The sequence below is a fragment of the Elephantulus edwardii genome, unplaced genomic scaffold, assembly GCF_000299155.1.
Source record: "Elephantulus edwardii isolate Elephantulus edwardi_28Jun2011 unplaced genomic scaffold, EleEdw1.0 scaffold00033, whole genome shotgun sequence".
NCBI lineage: Eukaryota > Metazoa > Chordata > Mammalia > Macroscelidea > Macroscelididae > Elephantulus > Elephantulus edwardii.
In genome coordinates this window covers 21,868,829-21,882,599 of record NW_006399783.1, presented here as the reverse complement: position 1 = coordinate 21,882,599, position 13,771 = coordinate 21,868,829, and the positions used below count along the sequence as shown (strand labels likewise).

At 42.4% G+C, this 13,771-nt stretch overlaps 1 protein-coding gene across 1 annotated transcript in view; it reads left to right on the top strand.

Annotated features, from left to right (window-relative positions):
• Positions 1-5,668: 5,668 nt before the first annotated feature.
• Positions 5,669-13,771, top strand: part of COL23A1 (collagen, type XXIII, alpha 1) — a 522,679-nt gene continuing 514,576 nt past the window's right edge. Inside the window, exon 1 of the mRNA XM_006884439.1 lies at positions 5,669-5,959. Coding sequence (XP_006884501.1) covers positions 5,669-5,959 — 291 coding nt within the window. The remainder of the gene's footprint in view (positions 5,960-13,771) is intronic.

Here is a 13,771-nt window from a genome sequence, read left to right as displayed (position 1 = left end):
GCAATGCATAACTACCTTCCATTGGGTTTCTGAGGCTGTAAATAACCTAGGAGGCTATTCCCCATCTATCTCTCTTGTAGACACTGGAGGTTTTGAACTGCCAGAGAGGTATGCCATCTTTGGTTTAGCAGTGCACCTCCCCACAGATGATGCCATCAGAGCTCCCTAAAAACTACCCTACCTCCTCCTATTATCAAGGTCAGTTGCTCTTGCCAAAATTTGACTCCTTCTCCTGGACGCAATTCAAAGTAGGCTGAGTGGCAGAGCGAGCTTGTCATATAAGAGAACCTGTGTTACGTCCTTTGGCATGTGTGTACCCCATTTAAGAACTAGGACCTTCAACTCTGTAGAACCCAGAGACTCAAGGCATCTCAGTTGCCCAGAAACCCATTAGGAACATAACATCATCCAGAGGGAAGCTTCTGTGGTAAGAAATTGCACTGCAATCCTCAGGCTCTTGGTTTGGATCCACTAGTTGCTCTACGAGAGAAAGATGAGCAATCTCCTTTCATGAGACTGCCTGCCTGTGAAAACCCCCTGGAAGGTAACCAATGAGTCAGGTACAAAACAACAATGACAATATCCCAAAAGATGACAGCATCCTTCAGCGTGTTCATTTGAGCTTTTAGATAGTTGTTCCAATGTTCTGTGGAGCTGGGTGCTGCTGGCTGCAGTACTTATTGTGGATTAGCTCATTTGTTGTAAAAGTGGTGCCCCGGTTCACTGCTAGGCTATGAATGGGGCATTCTATGGAGACAGTGGTGCTAGCTGAGGCTCTGCAGAAAAGAGAAATCTGTACCTGAGATAGATTTCTATCTCTGTAAGGGACAAACTGCTATTCTTCCAAGATGGAAGAACGCTATTATAGTTGATTAGTGACAGATAACTAGTGGATTTCCTGAGTGATAACAATAACTAGCCTTAAATATGGATTGAAGTTCAAAATCAACAAAACAAAGATTCTCACCACTGGCCTGATTGGCAACATCATGATAGATGTTGAAGAGAGTGAGATTGTTAAAAGCTTCAGTTGGTGTGCCTCCACAATCAACACTCTTGGTACCAGCAGCCGGGAATTAAAAGATGAATTGCATTTGGAAAGTCAGCTGTTAGGGACCTCTCCAGAATATTGAAGAGTAACTATGTCAGTCTGGTGACTAAGGTGCACTTGATCCATGCCACAGACTTTGCAATTACTGCTATGCATCAGAAAGCTGTACATCAGAGAGTTGGACAATGACTAAGGAGGATAGAAGGAGAATTGATGCCTTTGAGCTGTGGTGCTGGAGAAAAGTATTGAGAGTACCATGGACTGCTTGGAAAACAAACAGGTTCATCCTGGAAAGGGTTAAACCAGGCGGCTCCCTGGAGGCAAGGATTCTTAGGCTCTAACATACTTTGGACATGTTGTAAGGAGGGACCAGTCCTTGGAGAGGGACATCATGCTTGTTAGGGTGGATGGACAACACAGGTCTAGAAGGCCCTCTATGAGGTGGATTGATTCAGTTACTGGGGTAATGGAGGTAGGTGTGTTGGAGACAGTGCGAATGGCACAGGACAGAGCAGAGTTTAGGGCTGTTGTACATAGGGTCGCTATGAGTCGCAAGCAACTCAAAGGCACATAACAACAACAATAACAGCAACACTTCTAAACAATATCCCTTCAGAAACTCTATGAACTTTGATAAATGTCTATAGTTGTAGTGGGGCTTCACGCCTTTTGCTCATAGGGTCTCTATGAAACATGCTCGGCTCGAAGGCAATCAACAACACCTACAGCTCTTCCTGACATCATGCCCAAAGTCTATAAGATTAAGTTTCATCATTCTCACCTCTAGGGAGCACCCTACTTGCATTTCCTCTAAGGCAAATTTATTGGTTCTTTTGTCCATGGTTTGTTCAAACCTCTTGGTCAACACTACAATTCAAAGGCATCAGATTTTCTTCAGCCTTCCTTATTCATTTTCCAATTTTCACAGGCATATGACGCAATTGAAAATATCTTTGGTAAATGCTATATGAAGTTTCTGGGTAGAACAAACTAACACACTCAAACTGTTAATTAGCAGGTTAGTGGCTCAAGTTCACCCACAGAGGCCTCAAGAGATACATCTAGTGATTTACTTCCAAAAATCATCCTTGAAAACTCTATGAAGCCCAGCAGTTCTACTGTGACACACATAAGAACTGACCAGACAGCAATTAGTCGGCCTAGCCTGTAAGGAGCTATTCTGCTGACCCAAAGACATCTCTTATGTGGTTCAAATCCATGAGAAGCTCAAAGGGAGAAAATGGGCTATCTTTTTCCATGTGGTTGGCAGCCTCAGAATCCTACTTAATGACAATGAATTTTTATCGTGTGTAATGTATTGGGTATTCCTGCCTTCTTCCTTTCTTTGATTCTATACATCTGTCTGTTCCACTCATCTTTCTGGCTTTGATATTAGCCCTCAGGAAGCGGTCCCTTATTGTCCTACATCAACTGGACTCAGTAGGTTTGATCATTTGGAGGCCCCAGCAGGCCTCCACAGCAGAGGCTGTGTCCCTTTATTAAAGGTGAATGCTCCTGTTAGAGAGTCTTCTTTGAATACATTTTTTGGTATTTCACAATAGTTCCTTCCCTTTGCCCCTTCAGCTCACTACTGCTGCCCTTGAGAATGCTTCTTTAGCAGTTCTTGTTGCTTTTCCTTCACCTCCCTACATCATAAAGAATCCATACGTTCAGACGCCTTTAGTCACTTTTCTTTAAATTTTAATAAGTTTACAAAGACTTGAAGTTCCATTCCTACATTGTTGCACACTTTCCTCCCTATTCACCCCTCCCCCCCAGTTCTCTTTTTTCTTTGAAGAAAAAAAAAATTATTTCATTGTTATACAATCCTCTCTCCCAAGTCCACTTTACTATGCAGCTTATTCTGGAGTCTTGTCATGAAAATAATACCTAATTATATTATTATTAATATATTCCTTTTAAACAGTTCTCTCCCTTATCTGTTTCAATGCAGTATACATTATTTATCCCCTCTTTTCTTAAGTTCCCCCAACCCTGATGTCAGTCCCATTTTACAACACTGGCACTAAGCAGTATTTGTCCTCTTTTGTTGAGATATTTCACTCAACATACTGCCCTCTAGGGTCACCCATTTTGTATGATATTTCATGAGTTCCTTGTTTTTCAATGCAGCATAATATTCCATTGTGTGAACATACCACAGTTTCTTTACCTGTTTGTTTGTTGATGGGCACTTGGGTTGTTTCTAACTTTTTGCTATTGTGAACAAAGCTGTGATAAACATGGGTTAGCATGTATCTACTTGCGTGGCAGTTCTGGTTTCTTTAGGGTATATTCCCAGTAGTGGAATTGCTGGGTCAAATGGTATTTCTGTTTCCAACTTTTTGAGAAAGCGCCATACTGCCTTCCATAGTGGTTGCACCATTTTACACTCCCATCAACAGTGAATAAGGGTTCCAGTTTTTCCACAACCTTGCAAACATTTGTTGTTTGCTGCTTTGTTGAATTTTGCTATGTTACTGGGGTGAGATGATAGTTCATAGTTGTTTTGATAGTCACCTTTTCTGAAAATAGCATCTCTTGCCTTTCCAGGACTCCAATGGACACAGGTAGTACATTATTTTACTTATTTTTAAAATTAGTTACTTTCACTTTCCTTAATTTACTTAACACATATTTATTTAGCACCAACTATTATCTAGGTAGTGTTCTATTATTTGAGGAACAGCAGTGGTGGATGAGACAAACAGGTACAGTTAATCAAAAGATAATTTGAGACTGATAAAAATCCTGATCTTTAATTAATCCTTCTGAATGAGTCACAGGGTGAAGGCCCTTTGGGATAAAATGGGAAATTATTTCTATTTGGTTATTAAAGGAATCTGTGGAAGGAACTAGTGACACCCATTTTTAAGATATGAACCTGACTTTCAGTCTTTCCCTTCTTTTCTCCGCCCCCGCTCCCCGAACACTGTTAGAGCCACTGGACCCCAGCTGTGCACTAAGAGAACATTCAACTTTAATGCTTTAAATTTTTTCTTCTCAATTTTTTATTATTAATTTTAATGAAAATTTACAGAGACTTTGGATTTCCATTCATTCATTGTTGCACTTTTCCCCTGCACAACACTCCCCCGCCCCCAGTTCACTCCTCTGTTTGAAAAGTAAAAGAAAAATGATTTCATTGTTTACAATCCCTCCCCCCAGGTCCACTCCACTGTGCAGCCTTCATTGTGGACTCCCATCATGACAAAAATACCTAATCACATATCCCTTTTAAACAGTTTTCTCCCTCATCTATTTCAATGCAGTATACATTATTTATCCCCTCTTTCTTAGTCTCCCCCCAACCTTGATGTCAGTCCTGTTTTATAGCAGTAGCACTATACGGTATTTGTCCTTTTGTGACTGAGATATTTCACTCAGCGTAATGTCCTCCAGGGTCACCTATTTTGAATAGTATTTCATGAGTTACTTGTTTTTCAATTCAGCATAGTATTCCATTGTGTGAATATACCACAGTTTCTCTATCCATTCATTTGTTGATGGGCCCTTAGGTTGTTTCCAACTCGTTGCTATTAATGCTTTAAATATGGAGCAAACTCTAAGCTTGGGTCAAATGCAGTGTGTTAACTGTCATCCAGTGAACGCAGACTCTTGGTGACACCATCTGTGCTCCAAGCAGATCACAAGATCTATTAGCTGTGCTACCCAGCAACTATTTATTACATGTCTTGCATACCAGAGCGTTGTTTGCCTAATTGTTTTCTATTACAGAATTAAACTCAACAAAAATGCGAGTTTCTTTCCCCCTCTTTTGAGCTTGTTGTAATCTTAGTTTCTTAAAGAAAAGCCTTTTCTAGGTCAGGAACAATGCTTTAGATTTCTGCCTCCTGCACCGTTTCTGGCACATCATCATAAACAGTGAAAGAACTAAGATGCGAAGACACCTTTCTGCTTGCGCAGAAATCTCTTTCCACCACCAAGCGGCGCTAAGCCACCATCTAGCACAGAACCACTAAGGGGTGTTTTGGGTTTGTGGGGGTTTTTTTTTTTTTGGTTTATTGTTTGTTTGTTTTTTGCAATCTTTGAAGTTTTGAACTGTTTATTAAAAGTGTCAGAAAACTAATTCACAAGTTTGAGAGAATGCGCCCAAGAGGCACAAAAGGTGCGCCAGCCTGGCATGGGCTGCCCTGAATCCTCAGGCCCATCTTAACGCCTCTGGGAGGTGTCACAGCGGGAACTCCACCACAAGATTCCGAGGTGCGCACAGAGGGTGCAGTCTCCTACCCAGGGCAGATGATGGCAGAGGTGTGCGCTGCACATGGGGTCCCAGACTTCAGTGGGCGACTAGAGGAGCAGTTCTCTTCCCTCCTCTGCCCCCTCGCCTTGCAGGGCCAGGCGGGCCGCTCCTCCCCTGGGTGGGTCCTGGCTCCTTTTCTGGTAGGGTCTATTTGCATAGAGGAAACTGCCCAAAGTGGCCGCAGCAGAAGAGCTGGCTGTGGAGAAGGGGGTGTGCGCCGCGTTCAGCTGCTGCTGCCCGAAGGCTGAACCCAGCGCCCGCCCACCCTAGTGCCTCAGGCGCGCACACCCGCTGGCCGAGCGCACAGCCTGTGGACCCAGCTCTACACCACCCCGACGCAAAGCCCACGCGCCATGGACTCGAGTGAGCACAGCAGCGACAGCGACTCAAAACCCAGCGGCCCTGAGGGCAGCCACAGTGGAGGGTGTCCCGCGCCAGCGGTCGGGGCCCGAGTAGTGAGCTTACTGTGCCTGCTGCTTTCCGTGAGCTCGGCGGTCGCCTGCCTGCTGCTGGGTACTCAGGCTGCCGCGCTGCAGGACCGGGTGGCGCTGCTCGAGGAGGAGCGGGAGCTGCTGCATCGTGCGAGTCCACCTGGAGCCTTGGCCGCCTGGGCCGAGCCACACCTGGAGCGTCTGCTGCGCGAGGTGAGGTGCCCAGCTCGGGGTGTTGGGCTGCAGCGGCGATGGGTGATGTCTGTGCCCTAGGGGCAACGGGCAAGTCCCTGAGCTCAAGTGTCTGGCAGCCTCCTGTAGGGCAGAGCGTCGGAGATGGAGAACGGGGTGTCAGCCCCCAGGGGCTCCCCTGCCATCTCTCAGTCTCCCTGCTCCAGTCGCTTTCAGGTCAGGGCAACCACTGGGAGTGGGAAGTGAGGCAAATGTGTTTGGGTCGCCTCAGACTCCCGTTCCTAAGTGGAGAGTCGTGGGGAAAGAGCTTGAGAAGGGCCCTTGAGAACCAGGAAGGCAGTGAAGAGAAGGCTATGGAAAAACTGCCCTTGGAATAACAGACCTGCGCCATGAGAAAGCATGTCTCCTCTTAACATTTTGCGATAAGGAAACTAACTCCTGACTGATAGCTGCTACTCTTCCCCACACATGTCTGCCTGGAAAGATATGGGACCAAGAGGACTAGTGACCTTAGTGGGTGAAAGGCAAGATGGAGCTGAAGGCTGAGGCCCCAGGGAGGCTCTGATCAGCCTAGCCCCTCTTTCCTTCCCCAGGAAAGTTTATTTGAGAACAGCTGGTCCTGGAGGTGCCCTGGCCCAGGTGCTGAGACTGAGTGGCTGGACGTGTGTACTCAGTGCCTGAGGGGATGCCTATGTCAATTTGGTAGGGTGAGAAGAAGGGAAAGAAGATGGAGATAGGAGTCTGGAGTCTGGGTTCATTCAGGTTGACCAGATGGAGCAACGTGGACAACAAAACTTAAAGACCGTAAACTTTTCTCAACCTGTATGTGGGAATTGTTATTTCTACAGCAGGCTTCGGAGACATCCTGACACTTTAAAAAAGTTAAGATCTCTGTTTTGGGGGGGGGGGAAGCTGTTTTGTGTGTGCAAGGCAAATCCTGTATCTAGGCCTTCAAAGACCTCACCTTGTTCATGAAACGTCCTCCTCTTGGGAAGCTGCCTCCCTCTGTATAGCACTGTTGCAGCACAGTGGGTTGGGGCTTGGGCTGGTACTGGCCTAACCAAAGTTTCTGGCCCTGCTAGTGTCATCCTCTTCCTGGAGAAGGCAGCTTCCCAAGATCCCAAAGCCTATTGCCCCATCGTTCTTGTTTGGGACCAGTGGGTAAGAACTGACCCATAGCTCACCCTCCAGCGGGTTTTCTGAGACAGTAAATAGCGCAAGAGGAGATTTATCATCTTCCTCCTCCAGAGCAGTTGGTGGATTCAAACCATGTACCTTTTGGTTGGCAGTGCATCTTCTTACCACTAGGCCACCAGAGCTCCTTATTGTTCTGTTAGAAGTCTTTATAATTACAGTATGATAAGAAATAGTATTTTAAGACAAAGGAAAGGGAGAGCAGGCCTCTTACCATGAATTCCTTAACTGTACTGATAAGTATTAATTTGTTGAGGTTTAAGGTTATTGAGTTAATTTGGAGTTTTAAGGGGAATGACAAAAGAAGACTCTTCCTTTACTAGTAATTCCTATTTCCTAGTCCCTTTAAAAGTCCGTGGGTGTGCGAATGTTTAGTGTGCCCAGCTGAGGCACTGCGGAAGAAAGGCCTGACCATCCACTTCTGAAAATTACCTTTTCCCATTACAGCTTTATTCTGTACACATGGGGTAGCTGTGATTTGAAATTGACCCAGTAGTGACTGACTTATAAATTTAAGCCAGCTTTCTATTGTGTCTAGCTTCTAGGGAAAATTGCTACTTCATGGAATAATTTCCTATTATCCCCTTGAAATTACCTGCAGGGTTCAGAGATATGTCCCAAGCTCCTGTCAGTAACTCCTAGTGATGATTTCATTATTTCTCCCCATTATCTTTTGATAAATCTCTAAAGACCAGGGTGTTGATTTGATTTATAGAGAACTGGTACATTTTCTCCCTGTCAAAGCTGCAACGATGGCTGTTCTCTTCCAATAGGAAGCCCTTCTTACTCTTAGTAAAAATAAACCACAGCTCTGATTGAATAAATAAGAAATCCCAGTAAAACCTTTCACAAGGAGCTAACAACTGTGTCAATTCTAGTAAGGAAGGGTCCTGGGAAAGCAGCCTCTAGTGTGAACTGTTGATATGGAAGTCTTGAACTACAGCTGTGAAAGTTTCAATTGCTTCCTCACACTTTCTCCTAGTTTTACTCAGGCAGAGCTCTGGTGGCCTAGTGGTTATTAAGGAGTTGAGCTGCTAACCCAAATGCAAGCAGTCTGAATCAACAGTTGCTTCTTGGAAGAAAGATAAGCAATCTCCTCCCGTGTGAGTCAGTTCCAACTCAATTACACATAACAGTAACAGTTCAGTGCTTCAATAATGAGTTGTTCGACAAAGTTAGTTTCTCATTCATTTTCTTTCTCTGGTTCTTGGTTAGAAAGAGAAAGAACTTAGAACCCTGGAATTTCTACTAGGGAATTTGCTGAACCATTCATCCATGTGGCATTAACCCAGAATATATCACACTACTTCAGGTGACCAGAGCTTAGTGTCTGGGGAGGACATTCAGTTTGGAAACTCTTGTTTTCCTCAGTGTAGACCCCAAATATGAACGTGGTTGGAGTTGAGCTTCTGGTTGCTAATGTTCCTGGTGAGGATGGATCATTCGCCTAGAGGAGCGGTTGGTTCCTGCCACTGTCTGTTCTCTGTATTCTCCACATAAATTGATGGGAAATGTACAGCTTGGCAGGTGACATTGAGAGTCCTCAACTAAGTGAGGGGACGGCAGGAGGCTCAATAGAAAATCAGTAATTGACTTTAAATACGTATGTAAATTCTTTTGGGACCATTTGGTATGAAAGACAAATAAATCCTGAGCTGAAAAATCTATTCAATGAAAAGAACATTTGTAATGTATGTTTTTCAAGTGTGTGTTTTCAGTGGAGCCTTTTTTTAAAGCCAATGCTGAAGCAGTTGTGTGTATGATGGTCACAGCGTGTCCTTTAACCAACCAGCTTCTTTTCAGAGATTCCAAACCATGTCCAAACTAAAGAAAAGGAATTCTTGCCACAACTTTAATTTCAGATAATTAAAAAAAAATCAACAAAAAGCTGCTGTTAATCTGGAGCCCACTCTGTCTGTTCCCTTGGGAAAAATACTGTGAAATAACTCTTTCTAGGACTGACTGATGTCCGTGATAGTATAGATATTGAAGTTACAAAAAGGGGGGGGGCGGAGGGGAACATTCATTCATTCATGTTAGTGATTATTAAAGACCCTTTTCATGGTGCAAAATGGCTTTCAGAACATAAGAGATTTTCTGAGCATGAGTTACTACAATCGTACCTTCAGTATGCTCTAGACGTAGAAAAGCAAAACAAACAGTTAATGCCTTGTCTTTAAAGTGCCTTAAGTAGATTGTCTAAATAATCAGTCCCTCCCACCTACAAACGTAATGAGATATCAATAGTTCTAGTGTGAGTGTCTATACTTAGAGTGACTGACTTTCATACTACAGTAGAAAATGTAATACAAACATTAACAAAAATTTAGTTGTATTCACATGAGGCCATTTCCAGCTTATGATGACTTTATTGTTGACTGTTTTTTGGACTGCTGTTTTATTTTCCAGATGAAGAAAAACTCAGAGAGGCTCAGGATAAAATTCAAGTACTTTTCTTTCCTACCATTGTATCATATATGGGGTGTGTGTGTGTGTGAGAGAGAGAGAGAGAGAGAGAGAGAGAGACAGACAGACAGACAGACAGACAGAGAGAAGTTACAGTAAAAGTCAGAATCAAAAGTAGCTTTATTAACCCCAAAGCAGTCTGCCACTTGTCATGGCTATTCTATTTTACTTTTACTAAAGATGCCTTTTTTTCTGGATCCCATGGCACAATTTGAAATGGAGTATAACTCATAGCTACATTTGTTTTCTTGACATTCCCTGGCTCCCAAACAACAAACAAATATGATTATTGTCCAATTATTTCCTGACATTCTGAATTGCTTTTTTTTCTACAGTCATTTTTTAATTGAGATTTAAATGAAAGTTTATAAAAAACTTGGGTTTCCAATCCTTCATTGTTGTACATTTACCTTCCTGCCCCACCCCCACCCCCAGATTGCTTTTTTCTCTGGAAAAAAGTTCTTCCATTGTTGTACAGTTCCCCTCTCCCCAACCCCAGATCACTTAACTATGTAGCTCTTATTCTGGACTCTTGCCATGCCAATAATATCTACTCATATATTCCTTTTATATAGTTCTCTTGCTCATCTGTTTCAATGCCACCGTGTACATTATTTATCCCTTCTTTTCTTAGTTTACCCCCAACCCCCATGTCAGTCTTGCATTATAACAGGGGCAATATACAGTATTTGTCTTTTTGTGAGTGAGAAATTTCACTAAGCATAATGTCCTCCAGGGTCACCCATTTTGTATATTTCATGAGTTCTTTGTTTTTCAGTTCTGCATAATATTCCATTGTGTGAGTATAATGCAGCTTCTCTATCCATTTGTTTGTTGATGGGCCCTTGGGTTGTTTCCAACTCTTCGCTATTGTGAACAAAGCAGCAATAAACATGGGTGTCCATTTATCTGCTTGGGTGGCATTTATGGTTTCTTTAGGGTATATTCCCAGTAGTAGAATTGCTGGGTCAAATGGTATTTCTGTTTCCAACTTTTTGAGAAAGCACCATACCGCCTTCCACAGCGGTTGTACTATTTTACACTCCCACCAACAGTGAATAAGTGTTCCAGTTTCTCCACAATCTCACCAGCATTTGTTGTTTGCTTCTCTCTTGAATTTTGCTATTGTTACTGGGGTGAGATGATATCTCATAGTTGTTTTGATTTGTATCTCTCTTAGAGCTAAGGGTTTTGAACATTTCTTCGTGTGTTTGTTCACCATCTGAATGTCTTCTTTGGTGAAGTATCTGTTTATATCCTGTGCCCATTTTACAATTGGGTTGTTTACCTTTATCTTGTTGTGGCCCTCGAGTATTCTATAAATTCTAAATATAAGTCCCTTATTAGACATGTCATTACCAAATATTTTTTCCTAGTCTGTGGCTTCCCTTTTTACCCCGTTGGAGAAGTTTTTGAATGTGCATAGGGAGTTGATTCTTAGAAGGTCCCATTCATCTATTTTATCCTCTCCTGGTTATATGTTGATATTCTGACTTTCAATCTCTTATTTATTTGTTTATTTTGGTGACAGTTTGGGAATGCTTCACAATAATAGCAACATGTTTAGGATAATCAACTCTGAGAGCATTCTCTTCCACAAATATTTGAGAATTATTGAATTAGACTTTTGTACACTGCCTTTGAGGAATCAGCAGAATGAAGCATGTTGTTGTCTAAAGAAGAGAGCTTGAGACCCAGATACGTCACTCAATTTCTTTAAGTGTAAACTTTCTTGTTCTTTGGGAAGATCTTAACTGCCCTGTGGGTGGTTGGTTCTAAATATCAGGCTTCCAAAGCTCTAAATATAAACAAATGGATAGAGAAGCTGTGGTATATTCACACACTGAATACTATGCTGCATTCAAAAACAAGGAACTCATGCAATATTATTCAAAATGGGTGACCCTGGAGGACATGATGCTGAGTGAAGTGTCTCAGTCACAAAAGCACAAATACTGCATGGTGCCACTGTTGTAGAATGGGACTGACATCAGGGTTGGGATAAGACTGAGAAAAACTGAATAAATTATGTATACTGCATTGAAACAGATGAGGGAGAGAACAATTTAAAAGAGATATATGATAGGATATTATGGTTATCACAAAGTCCACAATTAAGGTTGCACAGTGGAGTGTACTCGGGATGGTGGGAGGGGTGCAGGGGGATTGTATACCAAAGAAGGAACTTTTCTTTTGCTTTCCAAAGAGAGGAGCTAACTTGGGGGGGGTGAGAGGGAGGGCTGGGCAGGGAGAAAAGTGCAACAATGAATGAATAAAACCCCAAAATCTCTGTAAATGTTCATTAAAATTAATAAAATTTTTAAAAAGAAAATAAAGAGGAGATTGCCGTGCTTTTCTTCTATGAGTTCAAATTTATGACTTTCAGTCCTCTCTCATTGCAGTCAAGTTGGAACTGACTTACAGGTGACTCTTTAGCAGATTATTTTCCTACATTGTAAACAGCATTGGAGGAAATTGTCCATCAAACCACAGAGCTGTTGGTGGGTCTGAACCATCGGAGAGGCACCATATTTGGGTTAGCAACACAACTCCCTAAGAACTACGCCACCAGAGCTCCCCTTTCCATTAGTAGCCCAATGCTTAATCTAAGATGTAAGCTATAATTATGAATAAATAAGATAGTGTACAGGAAAGTATTTATATGTTTTATAAGCAAGTAACAGAATAATAAAATACTGAAGAGCAACGATGTCAGTTTGAAGACTAACATGCACCTGATTCAAGCTATGGTCTTCCCATTCGCGTGCTATTTGTCAGAGAACTGGACAATGCATGAAGAAGAATTGATGCCTTTGAGTTGTGGTGCTGGTGAAGAGAACTGAATAGCCCATGGACTGCCAAAAAAACCCCAAACAGAGAGTGTTTCTTGGAAGCAAGGATGACAAAGCTCTGTCTTTAATATTTTGGACATGTAGTTAGGTGAGCCTATTCCTTGTGGCTAGGTGAAGGAAAAGGACATCATACTGGAAAGATGGAGGGTTAACAAAAGAGAGGAAGATACCCCAATGAGATGGATTGCCTCTATGACTCCAGCAACAGGCTCTAGTGTCTTAGAGATGATGAGAATGGCGCAGGATAGGGCAGGTTTCAGAATGGGTGTTCATAGGCTCACTATGAGTCATCTCAACTCGACAGCACCTAACAACAGCATCAGGATACCACATATTCTGTGATAGTTTAAATTGTACAGTAATTCAACTGTTTCACATAATATGGAAAGGCTGGAAGCAAGCAGATCTTGGATCATGATTTGATCATCAATGGTTACTAGTCAGTGTCTCTCTTTATTTCTCTATGATTCTCTAGATTTTTCCTCCTAGTTACAGAATGGCTGCTAAGACTCCAACTGTATGTCCTCACATAAGAGTGGCTGAAATAGAAGGGAAAGGAACAAAAGAAATAGTCATCTTCTTGAAAGACTTAATTTTTTAAAAAATAAATGTACCAGCTTCTCGGCATGAGAAAGATGGCTGATCTCTTGCCATGTGATTTACTGTCTTTGAAAATCCCCAGGAGGGTAAGCTATGGCTTTGTTACAACTCAAGAGCACACAACAATAACAACATGGCAAATATACTCTGGTGGCCTAGTGGCAAGAAGTTGTGCTGCAATCCCAAAGACACATGGTTTGAATCCACCAGCTGCTCCATGGGAGAAGGATGGGGTGTTTCCTCCCATGTGACTAATTCCTCTGAAAACACACCAAAGGTTCAGCTGTGGTTCGGTTTCAATTTGAGGGTACACAACAACATATGACAAAATGTCTCATTTTATTTAACTCTTTTTAAGTATTTAGCAGGGGCATTAATTATGTTTACTATATTATATAACTATAATGAGAGATGTTTATTCTTTTGAATCAATCATATGGAAAATTCCATTAATCTTCAACAGATTTCCCCTCATATCCACCAGCCAGAACTAAGGCACAGAATTACCATTAGCCTTTCATTAACAAAGAGAATGGGGTTACCCCACCAGGCTTTTGCAAACCTTGATTCCTCCTCCAAAGCTGGGCATATTGCCACTAGAACAAAATTGAGGTTTTGTTAGAGTGTAAGACTGGGAATGACTGGGAGAAACCAACAGTGTCTGCCAGCTGCGATAGAGTCCTACTGTGGTTTCCCCAGAGGAGGATGAGAGAATCTACAC